At 44.6% G+C, this 21,268-nt stretch overlaps 1 protein-coding gene across 1 annotated transcript in view; it reads left to right on the top strand.

Annotated features, from left to right (window-relative positions):
* Poc1b (POC1 centriolar protein B) overlaps positions 1 to 21,268 on the top strand; it is a 106,329-nt gene that overhangs the window by 5,315 nt on the left and 79,746 nt on the right. The window contains exons 3-4 of the mRNA XM_059245649.1: positions 14,816 to 14,987; positions 19,434 to 19,613. Of these exons, the coding sequence (XP_059101632.1) occupies positions 14,816 to 14,987; positions 19,434 to 19,613 (352 nt within the window). The remainder of the gene's footprint in view (positions 1 to 14,815; positions 14,988 to 19,433; positions 19,614 to 21,268) is intronic.

Here is a 21,268-nt window from a genome sequence, read left to right as displayed (position 1 = left end):
TACCCCTATCAAAAAAGGAAAAAGCCTTTAAGACTAGAGTGTTTAATTCTGAGTGTTTTCTTTTTTCTCTATATTGGTGGTTATGACTTGTTAGGCTGGTGGCTTATTTATATCCATAATTCATAACAAAGGAAACTAGAGTTGTGTTTTTATATGTGGGCGTATTCCAATTTCATTACAAAAGTACACCATAATGAAACATGCAAAATATTCTTTCACTTCTTATTTTCAATTTATTGTTACCTGCCCAAGTTCTCTATTTTGCTGTAGATAGTTGGGGGTTGATCTTTTAAGCGAATTTACATGCTTAAATTAAATGTTATGAAAGTATTTGATAGGCAAGGAGTTTCCATTTTGTCATTTACTGGCCAGTCCTGTGAATAGATTATCTACATAAGCAGCTTAGCAGTTGTTTTCTTATTAAAAAATGATAATATGAAGGTCATTAGAAGGCTTTCTATAACTTTAAATATTTCGTTTGTAAGGGAAAATGTGTTTACTCAGCCAATAGTAGGCACTTTCGTGTACGTTGATGTTAGCAGATTAAAACATTCTAGGCAAGAGTTTAAGTTGTTTACTCTTAGTTGTTTTAGTATCTTGGTTTTAATGAGTAAAATTTAGATTTGACTTGTCTTTTTGAATTGCTATTTTAATAATATTTTTTGAATGAGCACAAAGCTGAGGTTCAGATTTATGTATTTTGAGCAGTGACTCTTTTTGTTGGTGGTATTTGTACTGTTGATTAAGACATGCAATAAAATGTATGCCTAATTATTTTTGCAAACGGATTCTGATGATTTTAGTCCATAGAATTAATATTCCTATGTGCACATTCCTATGTGATAGTTACATAAACATGATTCTTTTCCTTACTGGACAGTTCAGATAGGGTATTTAGAAAGTCAGGTTTCCTGCTTGACTGTGTAAGATGTGTTAACCAGAAAGGATTCAGAAGTGGTGTCAGCACTATTGTGCATTAACTGCATATGAACAAACTGGAAAAGATAAGGCTCCCGGGGACCCATCCTGTCTGCTGTACAAGGACACAAGCGGTTCCCTGGACACATGGACACTCCTCCTTTTAAAATCTTGAGCTGAAAAGAAAACGCTTGTCTCCTAAATTGCAGCCTCACACTTTTCCCTGTCCATAAGTCCTGTTCCTTTACACCAGAAGCATGAGTGATTTTTTTTTTTTTTCCTTTTGAGACAGGGTCCCATGAATCCCAGACTCTCCTCAGACTTGCTATGTAGCCAAGGATGACCTTGAACTTCTGATCCTCCTGCCTTGCCTCTTTCCGGTGAGCTGATGTATTGGCCACATTTAAGGGCACATACTAGATACATTAAGCGTTTTTTCTTTGTTTTGTTTTTTTTATTTTTCAAGACAGGGTTTCTCTGTAACAGTCCTGGCTGGCCTGAAACTCACTGTGTAGACCAGGCTGGCCTTCAACTCATAGAGACACCTGCCTCTGCCTTCTCTGAGGGCTGGAATTAAAGGCATGCGCCACCTCCCCACCACGGCCACCTCCCCACCCCCACCCTCCACCCTCCACCCCCACCCCCGGCTCTTTTTGCTTTTACATACAAAAAGTTTCTATAAATGCAGGTGCTTGTTCCCTAAGCAACTCTTTGTAAATCATGTTGTATCTCTGTGTTTCAGTTTTATGAATGTAAAAACAACTGGACAACTATGTGCAGTATATTCGTGGCTACCAGGGCTCTGGAGAGGGAGGAGTTGTTCATGGAGGGAAGGGTAATGTGATGAGAATATTCTGGGATGGGTGACAGTGATTCCACTTGGTGAGAACCACTGAATCCTGTAGCAAAGGGTGGGGTTTGTGGTTTGCGAATTATATTTCAATTGAAAAATGACTTATGGAGAAGAAGAGAGGCTGGGAAACTCCAGGCGTCCCAAGGAAGAGATTTTTCATAATACTTACATTAATCTTCCAGTTCAGTATTAGGTCGAAGGTGAAAGTCTTCATCAGTTTCTCCTAGCAATTCTGAGAAACTACAGGCCGTCCTTTGGCTAGGAGGTGGAGAGTACAAAATGGGGAATGAATACCTTCCTCATCCAGCTGTGCCCGTGGCAGAATGGATGGCCATTATAATTTGCTAATAATAATCAGATATGCTTTTTTTCCGTTTGCTTCCCTGGCTAGGCGGGGCTCAGTAAGTCTTCAGTAGGTGAGAGGTGTTCTGTGCTGTCTGCTCCGGATTCTGAGCCCTTTATTTGCAGTTCTCTGACCTGTTCAAAAGGGGGAAGGGAGGGACTGTTGACTTAATACTCCTTTAGTTCATGCTATCATGCGCTCTAAATATACATGCACAGGAACAAAGCCGATGCGTTTCCTAAAATGATATAAAGGTTCATAGTCCAGTGGGAAAGACAAACAGGCACAAGGAAACCCACAGATCCTGTGTAACTAACTAATTAACTCTGCCTGATAGAACAAAGGAACAGTCAGAGCTGAGGAAAAGCAACCGCGTGTTTGGGGGTGACCATCGAAATGGAGTAAGAGGTAAAGGAATAATTGTGCGCAGAATATTTAACTGAAGCACTGAAGAGTCAGCTAGGTAGACAGCAGAGAAGGAGCCGTGTAGGAAAAGGCTAAGGGTGGGAATGACCTTGTCTTAGAGAAGCAGGAAAATACCATAAGGGTAGAGTCTGGGACTCAGGGAGACAGGGAGAGGTGAGCTTGAGGATGGGCAACCAGAGCTTAGGTGGGACTTGGACTGTAATGCCAGGCAAATGGCGGCTGGTGGGCCTAGAGAGGATCTGCCTCAGTTTTTAGTCCCTGGAACCTATGATGTGTCTTTATTTGGGCAAAAAGATTTTTACAATCATAATTTATGGTCTTGAGGTGAGATCATCTGAGTGGTAAGTTCTGTGACAAACGCCCTTAGAAGAAAAACACACAGTAGCCCATACCTGTCCTGCAGCCCTGGAAAGGCAGAGGAAGGACTACTTTGTGAGTGAGGCTGGTCTGGGATACAGAGGGAGACACAGGCTCAAACGGAAAACACAGAGCAGTCAGGCAGGCGTGGTGGCACACGCCTGGAAGCCCGAGCATTAGCAAAGCCGAGGCAGGATTATTGAGAGTTTAGATTAGCCTGGGCTACATAGAGAGACCCAATCCCCCAAACCAAACAAACCAGTAGAAAACAGATAAGGGGCGGCCATAGGAAGCCAGAGGCCAGACGGCAGACGGCAGTGAGGGAGGCAGAGAGGGAAAGGGAATGGAACTCCCAGGGCCTCTGGAGGGACTGTTTTTCTGGCAGCACCTCCAGACCTGTGACAATAAACCTGTGTTGTTTTAACTTTCTAAGTTGACGGTGATTTTGTTACGGCTGCCACAGGAAACAGAAGCATATTCAGGGACCCAGTCTACGGGTTTAGGATCTGATTTATGCTTTGACCTTATCATCATGGCTACTGTGTGGAAACAAAGTAAACCAGATAGTATAGTAAAGAAGTCCTCAAGAGCTGTTCCAGAAGTTCCACCAGAAAAGCATTGGGGCGTGTGAGGGCGGTAATCCTCAAGCTAGAGTGAGGCTTTGCTGGGAGACGTTAGGGAGTGTAAGAGATAAAGGACATCTAAGGTCACAGGAAGGGATCTGGTCACAGGGAAGAAGCTGAAGAATGAGCAAATGGCCTGTGCCTGAGCCCATCCTAGCTCTGAGCTTTAGATTCGAAGAGATAGGCAACGGATCGGAAAGGCTGGACGAGTGCCATTGTATGGGATAACAGAAGGCCAGGTCTGTGGTGGAGTAAAATACTGAAGGAGGGGTCAGCAGGGCGAACAGGCGGTGACAGAGAGTGAAAAAGGGGAGCCTTTTCAGATGTCTCCACGCCTCTCCAGCAGCTCCATCTGTGGTCACACGCTGGACCTTGTCAGTAGCAGACCCTGATCGTCTGCCTCCTAAATCCATGTTCTAAACCTAACAGGAGGTTTTCCGTCCCGTGACTTTCTCAGCAGCTTCAGCTCGAGACTCCTTTGCCTGCCCATGTGTTTCACCGAGGCCCCTCACAAATGCGTCTCACCATGCAGCTTCCAACACACCATTCCCACCTTTACATGCTCCAGGCAAAAATCCAATCAGTCTGGAATGTCTGAGATAGTATTGGAGCCAGTGGCAATTCCCAGACACACCCCCACACTGTAAACCCGAGATCACCCACTTCACACACACCTTCTCTGTAGTTGTTAGCCACCCGCCTCGACACACTGGCAGTGATTTTACAAATGTCCTTAAAGGGACTGGATCCAGAGGGTGATGAGAGGGGGAAGACCTGGAAGGAACAGCAAGAGGGGAAACTAATCAGGATATAGCGTATGAGAAAGGAATCTTCTATTTATTTATTTATTTTGGTTTTTTGAGACCGGGTTTCTCTGTGTAGCCCTGGCTGTCCTGGAGCTCTTCTCTGTAGACCAGGCTAGCCTCGACAGAGATCTGCCTGCCTCTGCCTGCTGAGTGCTGGAATTAAATGTGTACCTAGCCAAGATTCTATATTCTTTCTTTCTTTCTCTTTCTTCCTTCCTTCCTTCTTTCCTTCCTTTCTTTCTTTTTTTAATTTTTCGAGACATGGTTTCTCTGTGTAACAGTCCTAGCTGTCCTGGAATGCACTTTGTAGACCAGGCTGGCCTTGAACTCACGCAGATCTGTCTGCCTCTGCCTGCCGAGTGCTGGAATTAAAGGTGTACCTAGTAGCCAAGATTCTATTTTCAATAAAAGGGAAAAAATATTTTTTAAAATTACATTTTGCCTACGTGCATGCGATGTCTTTGCCCGATTCTCCACTTGGACGCCTCACTTAGAGATCTGCCCTGTTTTAACACCGGCACAGCCCCGCCCCCTCCCACTCCACCTCACCTGTTTAGGTCAGATACTATTCGGGTGGGCGGGGGCACGCATATGCACACCAGAGGCCAGCCTCAGGTATCATTCCTCAGGTACCACTTGTGCCTTGTATGGTTTTGTCCATGTGGTGTGCATTGTGTGTGTGTGGTGTATGCACTTCCTAGTTCCGTTGTGTGTAGGTGCATGTGTGCGCGTGATTGCGGGAGACCAGAGGTTGATGTCAGGCATCTTTTCTTTTTCCACCTTTAATGTTTTGACACAGGCTCTTTCACTGAACCTGAAGTTTATTGATTGGCCTGGCTGGCTTATTGATTGGCCTGGCTGGCTAATACCTGTCCCCAGCCCAGGGATTACAGGCGTGTGTCATTATGCCTGGTTTTTTTATATGGCTTCTGGGGGTTGAACTTAGGCTCTCCTGTTTGCGAGGTAAGCACACTTTCCCAACCATGCCAACTCACCAGCCCGAGGCAGTGCTCCTGAGTAAACTAATTATGACAGGAGTCGGGGAGGCAGCCATGACCTGAAGGGGGTGAACTGTGAGAGACAAAGGATTTAAAGGATTTCAGAGGACTTGGTGTCCCCAAACAGTCAGCTCAAGACTGAAGTGGTGGAGGAGGTTTCTGCCTCTAAGAGAGATCATGTAGCCATGCTTCTCAGGCCCACCCAGCACATTTGGGAAGAAGATCAAGCATAGTACTGGGCTTTTAGCTAAGGGATATGCAAAGCTCTATGAAAATGTAAGTTTACATCATAACTGACGAACTTAGAGATTTAAGGCGTAACTTCCGGTCATACCTGGAGGAAGGCCAGCATGGAGCGTGGTGGAATACATACATTCATACCCCCCTTTCTCCCATACTTGCCCCCCCCCACACATTATCTTTAGGGGAAGCTTATTTTTAAGGCACCCAGGTTATCTTTAGTGGAACTTTATTTTTTAAAGCACCCATGGTTCTGTTAGAAGATTTTTTTTTTTTCTCATCCAGGGCAGAGAAATTTTAAACTAGGGCCATCACTTAACTAAACTGTGGTTCAGTGTTTGGATAGTAAAAACAGATTCTGAGACTCTTAAGCTGTTTACATTTTGTAGTTCCAGTTAGAATACTGTGAGTTTATTGTGCAACCCTCTTCCATTTGGGTTTATAAATGTGTATACTTAAGGATTACATCTTAATTTTTTTAATGATTGCTAGAGAATGCCTTATTATTAATTTCTCTAGATTTCCTTGTTTATTCTTCCCTAAGGAAAGCAGTCCATTGCTTTCTTTTACGGTGAGGCTGGAAATGCAGGAGCAGGTACGGAGTGTGGACCTGCAAACTGGTAGTAGACAGGAGCGGAGAGCATAGGACTTCCCCAGGAACTGCAAAAGTCAAGGAAGGCTTCAGCTAGGAAGGTGATTTGAATCCCAGGCTCCTCTTGATATACAATGAAAAGACCTGAGAGAACATGTAATTCAACTGTCTAAAAACAGATGTGGGGCTGGCGAGATGACTTGGCAAGCAGAGGTGCTTCTCCTGTAAGCTTGGCAACCCGAGTTCGAGTCCCATGACCCACATAAAGGTAGAAGGAGCTAACTGACTCCACAACGTTGTTCTCTGACCTCCATACTTGCACTGTGACACATGCCCACACATATACATCGTACACACACACACACACACACACACAATTTTTTTTTTTTTTTTGAGACAGGGTTTCTCTGTGTAGTTTTGGTGCCTGTCCTGGATCTCGCTCTGTAGACCAGGCTGGCCTCGAACTCACAGAGATCAGCCTGGCTCTGCCTCCCAAGTACTGGGATTAAAGGCGTGCACCACTTCTGCCCAGAGACACACAGATGTTTTTAAAGATAAATATAGATGTGGACCTTTTTAGCAGATTCTAGTATTTGTCTTCTGACTTAGACCGAGCAGTAGTTGTTCTACAGACTTATCAGAATGATATGTTTATATGATAGTCATGCCATTTACATAGCAGTGTCGTATAAAAAAGCAACAAGATTACAACCAACCTAAATAGGGTAGTTTCATTAAATAATTTGAAAGATAGCTTACACAATAGGATGGTATATAGATTTCCCCCTTCAGTTATAACAGTAACTGGAATCTGAAAATAACCGTAAAACAAGATTCAATACGCAATGTACCTTTTTCAGGCACTGAGCCAGAGTGCCAACCCTGGCCTTTGTAGGAGAACAGCACACAATGTGAACCCTACATCTTGCCTTCTTCCTAGCCACACTCACCCTAGAGGATAACAGAAAAGTAGAACAGAACCAGCATGTCCCATGGCCAAGCTGTTCCGCAGATGGACTGGAGAGGCTGGGTTCTTGAGACATTTTTCTGCACAGCCTCAGAAGCATGTCTGTCTATGGGCTCTTGTCCTAAAGCTTTGGTTGAAGGCCAAGAAACACATGGACAGAGCAGGTTACTCCATTTGGAGGGCAGGATCCACAGGACTCCTTCTCAAAGCCCCGCCACCTGTGAACACTGTCACCTTGGGACCAAACTGCAACATGAGTTTCCGTAGGGACAAAGCACTTAGTAGTATGTTGTGGTGATATATTGTGAACCCCCAATATACTGTGTACCGTGATAAACTTATCTGGGGATCAGAGGACAGAGCCAGCCACTAGATTAGACATAGAAGCAAGACAGTGGTGGCACATACCCTTAATCATATCACTCGGGAGACAGAGATCCTCTGGATCTCTGTGAGTTCAAGGCCACACCAGGTGTGGTGGCACACACCTTTAATCCCAGCACTAGGAAGGAAGATGGCAGGGCACAGAAAGGTATATAGGTATGAGTAAACAGGAAGTCTGGCTGTGGAGGCTGAGGAGTTGGTGAGGCAAGGTTGGCTGTGGCTTGTTCTGTTTCTCTAATCTTTCAGATTTCATCCCAATATCTGGCTCCGGGTTTTTTATTAATGAGACCTTTTAAGATTCGTGTTACATCAAGTGACTTTAAGTTCTAGCTTTATTACAAGTGATTAAGAAACAATACATATTTAAAGGTATTTCTATATATAGAGAAAAATGATAGGGTCAACAGATTACATGTAGATATGATAAAATCTCCAGTAGGAAGAAGGCAAGGGGGGGGGGTCTCTCGTACTGTCTTGTAATTTTTCTTTAGGCTTGGAATTATGAAAATTAAAGTGTACCAAGACCAGAAAAGGGAACACAGGGTAAGATAGTTGTGTGTATTAACAAAACATAAGCTCCAGCATACACTGAGTAGAAGGGGAAGGGAAAGGTAGGGTACAGAGGAGGAGATGACTACTGTCCCCTCATATACAGAATACGTGGGAATGGACACCCCAATGTCTGTGAGCACATAGGATTCCCAGTGGTCATGCTGCAGGAAAGGAACCCTGTGGCCAAGGAGCAGAAGGAAGTCCGTTACGTACCCTTTCATAGTATTCGAGTTCTGGAACAGTATTGATTTTACCCACTGAAAGGAGACGTGGGATGATGTTTAAACCCCACAAAACTGAAGCAAATGTCACTTAGTTTTAGAAAATAGCATTTTGTTTTGTTTCAGTTTTGGCTTTCTGAGACAGGATCTCATGGTGTAGCTCTGGCTGGCCTTGAATTCATGACCCCCCTGCCTCGGCCCCCATGTACTTAAAGATGTACGCCACCACACCCAGCTCTAGAAAACTGTACTCTGACAGATGAACCTGTAAGTAACCTCAAGCAAGCTTTTGTCACATTAGTGAGGAAGAGTACTAGGTTGTCTACAGAATGACGCTGTTCCTTAAAGTGACAGACACCAAAAGTGCATGCTGACCCTCCAGTCAGTGTGAAGAAAAGCACTTGAAGTTAGTGTTCTGTGAGCTCGCCTCAAGGGACAGAGCAGAGCTGGGGGACAGCAGAGTGTGCTTGTTTTTTGTCAGCTGGGCACACACCAGAGTCGCCTGGCAAGAGAGAACCTCAGATGAAGAATTGCCTCCATCAGGCTGGCACCTCTGTGGGGCGTTTTCGTGATGATTGTTGACTGATATGGAGGATGAGCAGTCAGTGCCGCTCGTGGGCAGGTGGTCCTGGGCACAGTAAGAAATCAGGCTGAGCAGCCAGTGAGCAGCGTTCCTCCACGGTTCGGCCTCCAGGGTCCTGCTTGAGCTCCTCCTGACTTCCCGCAGTGATGGGCTGGAACCTGGGAGATGTGAGAGGAAATAAACCCTTCCTCCCCTAAGCTGGTTTTGGTTAGTGTTTTAGATTGCAGCCACAGAGAAACTGAACCACGACAGCAGACTTTGTTCTTCTATGGCCTAACAAGGATGTCCTCAGACAATGGATTGCGATTTTGATCATGTATTTTATAGATATGTGAATATGAGTAACATATATAATATATACTCATACATATAATATATGCTCACTGGTAGATTTACTAGCTAATATTTTTCTTAACATCCTCCCTTTGGGATTTTATCTTAAAATAGAGCAGTAGAATGATGAATACTGTAAGCGTTGACATTTTAAGTGGTGTGGTAATGTTTACGTAGGGTGTGGTTCCATAGAAATGTGTGAAAGCAAATTCTACATCCACACATCCGTAATCTCAATACTTTAGAGCAGCAGGGATGCAGGAGGATCTGGAACTCAAGGTCATCATTGGCTCATGGCAAGTTTGTGTCCAGTTTGGGCTACTTGAGACCATGCCTCAAAAAAAAAAAGAGAGAGAGAATAAAAATAACAAAGGAGGAAGGGAATGTGGGTGACAGATCCGATGCTGGTTTACATATTAGTATGAATATTTTTACTTTGTTGTTGTTGTTCTTTTTTGTTTCTTCAAGACAAGATTTCTCTGTGTAACAGCCCTGACTGACCTGGAACTTGTTATGTAGACCAGGCTGGCCTCGAACTCACAGAGATCTGCCTACCTCTGCCTCCCGGGTGCTGGAGAAAAGGCTGCACCACCATGCCCTGTTTGCTTGCTTGCTTTTTTTATGGTTTATTATTTATTTTTATTTTATGTGCGGTGGTGTTTTGCCTGCATGTATGTATGTGTGAAGGCATCAGATTCTCTGAAGCTGGAGTTACAGACAGTTGTGAGCTGCCATGTGGGTGCTGGGAATTGAACCCAGGTCCTCATTAAGAGCAGTCAGTGCTCTTGATGGCTGAACCATCTCTCCAGCCCCATTTAAAAATAATACATTAGTAGTTTTTCTGTTTTCCTGAAATGTAAGGGAAAAGATAAAGTATACCAAGCTACACCTGTAACTGGGGCATCTCTATTTCTGGTGTGTTATATATAATTGGTAGACCTCACTTAATTCTGATTCCACAGCTTGCAGTTTTTTAGCCATCATACTGAAGTTAAACATCTCTCTGGGCTCCAGGCAGGTATATACTCCCTACCTGATGTTCACACAGGTCTCATTAGCATCTCTGAACAAACACTTGATTTTCACCTTATCCTGCCTCTAGACCAGTGGTTCTCAACCTGTGGGTCGAGACCCCTTTGGCAAACCTCTGTGTCCAAAAATATTTACCTTATGATTTATAATGGTAGCAAAGTTACAGTTATAAAGAAGCAATGAAAGGAACTGTGTTAAAGGGTCGCAGCATCAACAAGGTTGAGAACCACTGCTCTAGAGCTCCTTTTATACCGGTCTTTCCCATCTCATTAAATGACCTTTGGATTTTCCTGGGTGCCTGGCAGTCAGGACCCTTCTGCTTCTCTTCATTAAATCCATCAATAGACCCCACAGTTTCTACCCCTCCAATTCCCACAGCCTCAGGCTGAGTAAGATCACCATCCCCTCCAAAGTGCATTATTGTAATACTGGAGTTGATTTCTTTCTTCTGCTTCCTCTCTCTGTTTTCTGTGTGATGTGCTTGTTAAATCAACCCCAGAGCAAAATGCGCCACCCACCACCAGTAAGCCCTTAGTCAGCTCAAAATACTATGACAAATACTTAAGATTAGCAGTTCACGGCTTCCAGTTGGAGGTTTCAGTTGGCAGCCAAGTTACTTCTGTCACTTTTGGGCCTATGGTAAGGAAGTATGTCACAGCAGAAGCACGTGATAGGGGAAGCCGCTCCCCTCTTGGTGACTGGGACCAGACAGAAAGGCCTGGTGTCCTAATACCCTTTCAAGGTCCTTCCCCATAAACTCACCTCTCCCACTAGGCCCCACCTCTTAAAATCCACCACCTCCTAATAATACCATGAAGGGGTGACCAAGCCTCAACCACATGGGCCTGGCTGAAGTCCCTTACAATGTCATTCAAGTCGTTCTCTTTATGATGGGTAATTCTAATGTCTTATTTAAGCAGATTTTGCCGTGTTCTCTTTTAAAAGCTCCCTGTCCTCTGTATAATGTTTTCATTAGTTCACAATTCATTTGCTCCAGTCAGACAGGAGGACTACAACATGGCTAGCTCAGTCAGTAGAGCATGAGACTCTTAATCTAAGGGTCATGGGTTCGTGCCCCACATTGGGCGCCAGATAATGGGATAATTCCGCAGAGTCTATTTGATGGTCAAAGGAATTTATTCGGGGTTTAACTCACAACATAAAGGAGTTGGTCGAGGAATCCTGGAGGGGTGGGGCACGGTCCAACACGGTTCTCAAGAGAGCTCTGCCTTGATCCACAGCACCAGCATTCAAGACCACGAGGTAGCGAGGAGAGAGGAGGGCATGTACGTGCATCCCAGGTCTTAGGAGTCGCCGTCCTGGCCATGCCCAAGGGGCCGGTATCTAGCAGCTACCTGCTGCCTCACTAGGGGCGGTACTTCAGGGCCTGGCACAGACAACCCCCCACTACAGTAGCTTTGAACAGTACTGCTACAAATGCTGACATGCCTTCTGTGAAATGTCTGTTTGGTTATATAGGTTGGAGTGTAGCTGCTGACTCAGATGATAAGTGTGTGTTCCACTTCAGATAGATACAGTCAGACACTTTCCAAAGTGATGATACCAACCAGCATGAGGGAAGAGTCCTGGTCAGTCCATGCCCTCTGAGATTCAGTCTGTTTCATTGTAAACATTTGGAGGAGGGTGTGGTGACACTGTGGTTTCCAGATGACTAACAGAATTGAGCACTTTTTCTTATTTACTGGCTTGTGGTTTATAAAAGAGCCATCTGTTTAACTTTTGCCTATTTTTTTTTACTGATTGATATGATACGTGTAAGTTCTAAGCACACTTTATTAACTATTGGAGTGTTCATTCATACATGCATACATGCAATCTTCTCCCAGTATGTTTTTTCACTTGGTTAGTTCTCTCTCTCTCTCTCTCTCTCTCTCTCTCTCTCTCTCTCTCTCTCTCTCTGTGTGTGTGTGTGTGTGTGTGTGTGTGTGTGTGTATGTATGTGTGTGTGCGCGCGCTCTAAGATAGGATATCTCCATGTAGCTCAGTCTGACCTGGAATTTACTGTAGGAATTTACTAGGCTGACTTCTAACTCGTACATACACTTTCTGCTTCTATCTCCTGAGCTCAACAAAGTGGTAATTATAGGTGTATTCCACCATGCTCAACAAAGTGGTGTTCTTTTTTTTCTTCTTTCTTTCTTTCTTTCTTTCTTTCTTTCTTTCTTTCTTTCTTTCTTTCTTTCTTTCTTCATTTCTTCCTTCCTTCCTTCCTTCCTTCCTTCCTTCCTTTCTTTCTTTCTTTCTTTCTTTCCTTTTTTTATGTTTTTTAAGACACAGGTCTCATTATGCAGCCCTGGCTGGCCTGAAACTCACTTTGTAGGCCACACTGGCCTTGAACTCACAGAGACCTGCCTGCTTCTTCCTCCATGCACTGGGATTAAAGGCGTGTGCTGCCACACTCTGCTTACAATGATTTTTTTTTCAAGGAAGGAAAATGTTTTCATTTTACTATAACACCAAATGTCATTCTTTCTTTATGATTAGCACTTTATGTGTCTTGTTCAAGCAGACTTGGCTTACCTCAAGCTCATAAAGCTATTCTATATTCTCTAAAAGCTTAATGTTTAATGACATTTTAATCCATAGCACATACAGAATCTACTCATTTGAAAACAAATTCTCTTCTCCAGTGACAGCGACTGTTTTCCCACCCAGAGCATGGAATAACCTCTTTTCAAAACCCAGTGACTTCCTACTGCCCTTGGAGTAAACTCTGCCTCTCCCCATGCCTCCTTGACCTAAGTCTGTGCCTTGGGATGCCACTTACCTTCTTGCCTGTCCTCTGTTTTCCTAGTACAGTTTCGGGCTTTGCACATGAGTTTCCTTCTGCTGGGCACAGTGGAGCATGCCTGTATTCCCAGTCCTTTGAAAGCCGAGGTGGGAAGATGGCGTGTTTGAGGCCAGTCTGGGTTATAAAATAAAACCCTTCTGAAAATGACAACAAAAGTTGCTCCTAGGCCTTTTGGCTAAGATGAAGGGGCGTTCCTTCTACTCAGAGTGCTCTTCCTACCATCTTAGTGAGATCATTTCATCCACCTTCCCCAGAACAGACCCCCTCATCACAGTGTCTAGCATGAGTAAATGACATACATGTTAAGATGCTCCCGCCATGTGTGATGGTGCTAATGATGTCTCACTACCGTATGTGACCTTTCTTAGAGGGAACAGGTTATGTCTTTCTTGCTGTTGTACATTGTGTTTGTAGCATAAGACACAGAACAAAAATAGGGTCCTAAGTGTAGTGCTTGTGTAACCAATTGTATTCCCTAGTTGTCAACACTGATCCCCAGTAAACAGACCCCAATGCAGATGGTTTAGAGTTTGGATGAACTGTAGCAGAGTATCAGCTTCTTGCACTCTTCCTTTCCTCCTTTTTTTTTTTTTTTTAAAGGAAAGACATTGAACAAAATTATGGCTTGAAACCTAGAAACCCACTAGCCTGTAAGTGTGGAGCTAACGCATAAGCTAGAGAACTTAGGAGAGACTGCCATAGTTTTGTAAAGCCGGGCCCCGTTTCTGCCTGTCAGTGATGCTCACTGTACTTCGGGTTTACAGAGTTGCTGTTTTCCCCTCTCATTCTCTAGAGACATAGTGATTCCCAGTGACCTGATTCCTGTTGTTGGGGCTCCTCTGGGATGTGTGTATAATAGAACTTGTTCTGTGGGCATGAGTTAAATCCACTTTCCTAAGGGTTACTAGTTCATTCTTTGTCAAGGAATTGATTTTCCACCGTTGATCACATTCATTTTTCCTTCACTTAAAGATTTTTAAGCTAATGTCTGACTTGCAGTTCTTTTTATTAATCAGGACATGTCATAAACTTACAGAGCAGAAACAGATTTTTTAAGGTCATCTCACCCAGCTTTAAAAGCATTTCTGGATGAGTTGATGAGGTTAGAATGCCTTTGGTGGGTGGGTGATTAATTTCTCAAGCTTACCTGCACTGTGGGTATGTGAGAGAATAACCATATTCCTAGGGAAAGCACATGGAAATGTTTAGCAATAAAGATATGTGATTTATACAGTGCATTTCACATGGTTCAGGAGAGTGTATCTGCATACACACGTGTTCGTATACAAAGTGAAGCACCAAGGACATACAGACAATATTAACAGGTAGGATTAGGCAAAGAGTGTGTTAGCGCTATTTATGCTATTATGACCTCTGTGTGAACTCACTTCAACATAGTTTTTGAAAGTAGCTCTCACCTGTCCCTCTGAAGAGATTGATTACCCCAACACTGAGGTTGAGTAACTTCCAGTCACCCAGGCAGACAGAATGACTCAGCCTAATGTACTCTTCTCCAGCCCGCTTCCTTCTTGTAGCGAGTAGTTCCTGCATTCTCCTTGCATCTTGGGCCTAGTCCCCCTGCTGGGAAGCATACCAAATTTTAATATTCGTAATAAAATAAGAATAGTTTTCAATAGTAAAATACTTTTGCCAGTGCCTGGTCAGCCCTACAACCCCCAGCTTCTCTGTTACTCACAGGCTGTTGTTATTGGTGGTGCACGCATGTGACCCTGTCTTAACCCTGGCTTGTTTGTTCTTCCCTTTTTTCCTGACAGCCACTGCCTCTTGGGACACCTTCCTCATGCTATGGAGTTTGAAGCCACACACCAGAGCTTACAGATACGTCGGCCACAAGGACGTCGTGACCAGCGTACAGTTTTCTCCACAAGGAAACTTACTGGCATCGGCTTCACGAGACAGAACTGTTAGACTCTGGGTTCCTGATAGGTAAGAGGAGCAAACACTCGAATAAGCTTCCGACCGGGACTGTGAGAGGCTCCTGAGGCCTGGCTGCTCCTAATGTGCTTCCTGGGGATGCCTCAGCTCATTAATGGCCTGTGCTCATTGGGGTCACGGAAATACCGCCCTGGTTTTAAACTCAAACTGTTTCATTCAACTCAAAATTAAGTCCTCCTTTTGAAAAACCATTTCTAACCTGGAGATCCATACAATATGTCTGAATTTTTGGGGGGACATGGCTTGCCATCTCTGTAAATCTGAAAGAAACACAGTGGCATATATCAGGAGTTTAATTTATTAGGCTCCTTGTGCCCATTCATCAGTTTTTCGGGGCCCTGGGAACCTTGTCAACACCCCTGTGCTTAGACTGTCCTTTGATTGTTATTCATTTTGGAGCTCTAGAATTTTCTTGTTTAAAAACTTTCTGACACTGGGCGGTGGTAGGGCACGCCTTTAATCCCAGCACTCGGGAGGCAGAGCCAGGCGGATCTCTGTGAGTTCAAGACCCATCTGGGCTACAGAGTGAGTTCCAGGAAAGGCGCAAAGCTACACAGAGAAACCCTGTCTCGAAAAACCAAAAAGAAAGAAAGAAAGAAATACTTTTTGACAAAAATGTAAATCATTGCCTGGCAGTGGTAGCACATGCCTTTAATCCCAAGCACTCGGGTGGCAGAGGCAGGCGGATCTCTGAATTTGAGGCCAGCATGGTGTACAGAGCAAAGACCAGGACAGCCAGGGCTACACAGAGAAACCCTGTCTTGAAAAGCCAATATATATCATTGCATTTGCTGAAGTCACATTCTCTGATTACAGATCTTCTGTGAGGCACTGTTGAGACGTGAACTGACACCCTGTCTATTATAAAAGGCTTTATAGTTAGGATACTTTTTTAAGTTTTCAATTTTAAGTATATAAAATTTCGAACACCCATAAAAAAACGCATCGCACAATTTCCCCCACCATACCCGCCAACATCCAGCCTTCCTTGTATCATGTATCTACCCCTCCTCTTCCTAGAAGACTTTTGGAACGACTCGTGTATGTACTGTCATTTCCCTCTGTGTGTGGCAGAGGATGGACTGTCAGCATTTCCCTCGACTCTGTGGTGGCAGGATCTGATTTCCAGTCTGTACACTAAATGGGCTCCGGAGTGATTGCCTGCCACTAAGTGCTGTATTCTGCCACCACCCAAGGGGAGTTCTGTTCTGAAAAATCCGAATACTATGCTGACAGAAACAAAAGCTCTTAAAGAGAATTGACATGAAAATGTACATGGACTGTAGGGAAACTCGGAGGTGAAAGCGGTAAGTTTGGGGTTCAGGAGGAAGCGTGCTCTTTAAAAGCCTTAGCTTTGGACATTTAGGACTCGTCCATTGTTGAAGGAGTTGCAGCCTGTTTTCTATTGCTGATTTGAGAACAAAGCATTCGGGGTGGGTGCACTAAAACCGCACTGACCCATTAGCTTGGTGTAGAAATCTCCATGGTGATTGTATTTCTGTATGCCGGTTTCTCTTTCTAAATACTGTCGCAGTGGGGCCAGGGCAATGGTGAATCGTGGCAATGGGGAATTTATATGTCAGTGATTAGTTATTCATCACTGCTTAAAATCCCCGAGACTGAGTAGCTTAACTCAAGTTACTCATCACTGCTTAAAATCCCCCATACTGAGTAGCTTAATTCGAAAACTACCTCCTCTCTTCATGTTGTGGGTGGCGGGGATGTTTTTCTCCCAGTTTGGTGTTGGCTAAGGTTACCACACAGCCTCATGAGCTGGTGGCTGAGCTGACGGTGTGTGCCTCAGTCACAAGTCCGGGGCCTTGGTGAGCCTTCTCATCCAGCAGAATAGCCTAGGCTTTCCCACAGCGTGACAGCTGAGCTCCAGGATTGTAAATCAAAAGCTTTTACAATCTTAAGGACCAGGCCCTCACCTGCACAGTGTCTTATGTGCTGGACAGAATAAGTCACAAAATCAGACCAGATTTGAAAGAAGAGGTCAGTGAGGCCGTAGCCCAGTAAACAGCACATGAACTCTGTTGCCTTGCTGTCTGCTGAGCTTCCTGTGTGTGGGGCCCAGGGCAGGCCAGCCCAGCTCGCCCAGCTTAGAGGAGGCCCAGAAAGATACCCGAGTAGTAGCACAAACTGCTGGGTGGGGTGCAGACTGAAGTTCAGGGACTATTTTAATGATATTGACTGACTGACTGACTGACTGACTGACTGACTGTGGCTTCCTGGTCACTGGAGATCCCAAGTCTTTCCTTTCTTGTCTCGTGATTTGTTTTCACAAGAGTTCCCCTTGAAAACTGAAGTCAGTAGTCCCCGAGGACTGTCTCCTGGATGTTTACTACTAATATCAATTATTACATATGTAGTATTCTATGCCTGCTGATGGAAATTAATGATAAAGTCACATTTGCCCCCGTAGGCCACTGGCTGGGCAAGCCAGACTAAGTCTAGGAAGCTTTAAAGTATTGGTTCTTCCCAGTGAAATTCAGTGGGGAGTCATTGAACTCTTTCTATGTACCTGACATATGTCAACTGGTGATCTTACAAAGGCGAGTAAGGTCATTCCTCTCCTCAGAACACTTACGGATTAATAGGCAAGAAACGAGTTTAGTTCTCAAAAGTCAGGAACACTGCAGTGATTCAAATCCTTGTAGCAGATCGGGGCAGTGTGGTTGGGTCGGGGGTCTGCAGATGGACAGCAGTCTTCCTAAGAGCACCAATGCAGAGGCACAGGTGTGTGTGAAGCACCCTGACTGCTCCGGGTACAGAGTTCAGCTCGGTGGCAGGATATCCTGCCAGTGAGCTTAGGGCGTTGTATTTTAGGTTGCGAGAGCCAGGAATATGTTTACACTGGGATTTATGTGCTTGCCATTACCTTTTCAACAAGTGATAAGCACAGTGTGTAGGTGGCGGGGATGGGAGGTAGGGTGGGGGTGGGGAATAAAGGATTAGAACAGGGAGACTACTAAGAGGCTTTTGCACTAATCTAGGTGAAGGGTGCTAGGGATTTAAGTGTCTGAAGGCAAGCAGCGCTGGGGTAGGAAGAAGAGGATATTCAGAGGACACGTAGGAAGTGGTAGCCATGGGGTTAGGAGTGTTGTGCGTGGAGGAGAAGTTGCATATGACTTCTCTGCTCTTCCCTCATAGAGACACACTGCTGTTGCTCCACTCCCATGGGAGCAAATACGGGGTGAGTTACAGTCATGTGAGCATCTAAGATTTGAGAATCTAAGATAGATGTCCCTGGCTGAATTCTGGTGCGTTATTTTCTTCAAGCATTGTGGCCATCTTTACTATAGGAAACGATTTTCTTTTTGGTTTTTTCGAGACAAGGTTTCTCTGTGTTGTTTTGGTGCCTGTCCTGGATCTCGCTCTGTAGACCAGGCTGGCCTCAAACTCACAGAGATCCGCCTGCCTCTGCCTCCTGAGTACTGGGATTAAAGGCATGAGCCACCAATGCCCGGCCAGGAAATGATTTTCTAAGAGCAAAAAATGACTAAGTCCTGGTTATAGTGCAAAGTGACCATGCCTTGCGGACTTAACACTGGCACAGAATTTCCCAGCATTCACCTTGGCACTCAGCACCACTTGACCTACTGATTCTTCTTCTTCTTTTAAATGAAGAGGAGCTGAGTTTTTAGCAAGTTTTTAACTTAGCACGTGTTCATAGGAGAGCTACTTGGGAAAAGAATAGTGTCCACTCAGTTGGGTGAGGGCTTCTCCAGAGAGTTACCCGTCCTCATCTATTTTTCAAAGGTTTTCCTCACCTCCAACACCTCACACTGTATTCTCCATTGCTCTATTATCTTTTCTCCTTCCCTCAGTTAAGAAAAGATGTATATGTGAAATTTCAAAGCACTTTGGTTGTTAATGAGCATAAGATGGAGGCCGTGAGGTCAGCAAGGCAGTTGATACACACTGGAGCCTTGGTAGTTGATTCTGGTTGGTCTAGACCCAGGGAGTAGGGGAAAGGAGGCGTGTAGCACAGAAGACACCTTCCTCTCCTGGGCCACACTATTAGCTCACAGAACTCCATGTGGCATGGGTTCAAAACTTTGCCTGGGGGCTATCAGCTTTAGTCAGCCTTAGCTCTTCAAGGCTGAAACTTCTTTAAACTACAGATGGCTGTTTCTACAGTAATGGAAAGTGTCGTGTGGAGACAGGTTCAAACAGTAGTCCCAGTTTCCCATTAAGACAGAAGCAGCAGCGCGTTTCAGGGGCGGGGATAAGCAGCCTCCCTCCTGTCAAGTGTGAGCTGTGGCTTCCATGAGCCGAGCCAGTGCCCAACAGGACCAGAGAAGGACACAGCACATGGCCTGCACACAGTTCTGTAAGGTTGCGTGAATACTGAGCTACTCATAAGTTTCCAACTCTGTGTGGTGGGTAGATAGTAAAATTAAGTCATTTATCATTATTGAACTTTGTTTACAGGACAGGAAAGTCCTCTGAATTTAAAGCGCACACGGCGCCGGTTCGAAGTGTGGACTTTTCAGCCGATGGCCAGCTTCTGGTTACAGCTTCGGAAGACAAATCTATTAAAATATGGAACATGTACCGCCAGCGCTTCCTCTACTCTCTGTACCGACACACGCACTGGGTACGCTGTGCCAAGTAAGTGCAGATGCTTCTTCCGACAGGACGTTTCCTGCTCTAGACGGTATTGGATCCCCCAACCTCCAGGAAAGGGATTGGGGTCATATTCAGTCATTCACTCAAATATTCTGTGACTGCTGTAGTGCTGGGCTCACTTATTAACAAAGCAGTCAAAATCCTTTGTTTTCATGGAGCTTACAGTCTAGAATCAGGCAATTTAAAAATAGATAGATAGATAGATAGATAGATAGATAGATAGATAGATATACATAGATACATAGATAGATACATAGATACATAGATATATAGATAGATGTATAGATACATAGATAGGTAGATACATAGACATATATATTATAGATAGATAGATAGATAGATAGACAGACAGACAGACAGACATATATACATTATATAGATATGACAGTAAGTCTGTATGTGCAGTTATGAATGGTGTTCAGGTGCTGCCTTACAGAGAAGTCTGTCTTTAAGTAGAGACCTAAGGGAGGAAAAGGAGGAAAGAGCATGGCTTGAGGAGATTGGTCAAAGGAGGTGAGAGCCTGTGGTTGTTTGAGAAAAGCAAGGAGCAGATAGTAGAAGTAAAAGAAGTCAGAAAGAAAACACCAGTAGAGCATGCCCCTTCCTCCAGCTCACTTAGTACTGGGGTAGCCGTGTGCTGTGTGGTGCAAAATAGAGCACGCCCCTTCCTCCAGCTCACTTAGTACTGGGGTAGCTGTGGGCTGTGTGGTGCACAGTAGAGCATGCTCCTTCCTGCAGCTCACTTAGTACTGGGGTAGCCGTGTGCTGTGTGGTGCAAAGTAGAACATGCTCCTTCCTGCAGCTCACTTAGTACTGGGGTAGCTGTGTGTGTGAGGATAGCCATTATCGGCTTGAAAGGTCTAGAATCATCTAAGAAACAGACCTCTGGGACTCACTATGAAAGCGTTTCTAGATCATGTTTACTGAGGTGAGAAAACTTGCTCTAACCATAGGCATCACCGTTCTGTGGGCACTTGATAGAAAGGGGGGATGCTAGCTGAGCACCAGCATTCATATCTCTCAGCTTCTTAAATATGGATGCCGTGTGACCTGCTGTTTCCTGCTCCTACACTGTGACCTTCCTGCCGTGATGGACTGTGTCCTTTAACTGTGGGCCTAAAGAAACCCTTCCTTCCCTAACTTGCTTGTCAAAGTGATGAAGAAAAGCAACATAGAAACTGGTAGCCAGAAGTGGGTGGTTGCTGTGATCATTCTGACCATGTGGTTCTTAAGCCTTTGTAACTGATTTGTGCAGGAATGTGGAAGAGTTTGAAACTTTGTCCTAGAACAGCCCTATAAGCAGATCTTAATGGGCCCTTCTTGTGGGAGAGACCAGGATGAATGTGAGGGGTTCAGAGGTGGGACAGGTATCTATTGAAGAGAACAGTGCTACAGACCATTTGAATTACAGACAAATCTGGCAGCATTCTGCCCATGTCCTGAGAACTTGAATGAAAGTGAACTCGAAAGTAATAGGCTAGTTTGTTTGTGACAGAAATGTCAAGACAGTATAGAATTCAGGGTGTGATGGCCACTGCTCTCTGCTCTTACTCAGATCTACAGTAAGAGAGAGCCACAAGGTAGGGAAAGTGTGAAGGTTGATGAGGAAAGGCACGTGTAGGCAGAGTTTTCCTGTC

This window comes from Peromyscus eremicus, chromosome 18 (genome assembly GCF_949786415.1).
Source record: "Peromyscus eremicus chromosome 18, PerEre_H2_v1, whole genome shotgun sequence".
Lineage (NCBI taxonomy): Eukaryota > Metazoa > Chordata > Mammalia > Rodentia > Cricetidae > Peromyscus > Peromyscus eremicus.
Note: the sequence above shows the minus strand (reverse complement) of the source record. Positions and strands in the feature narration are given on the sequence as shown.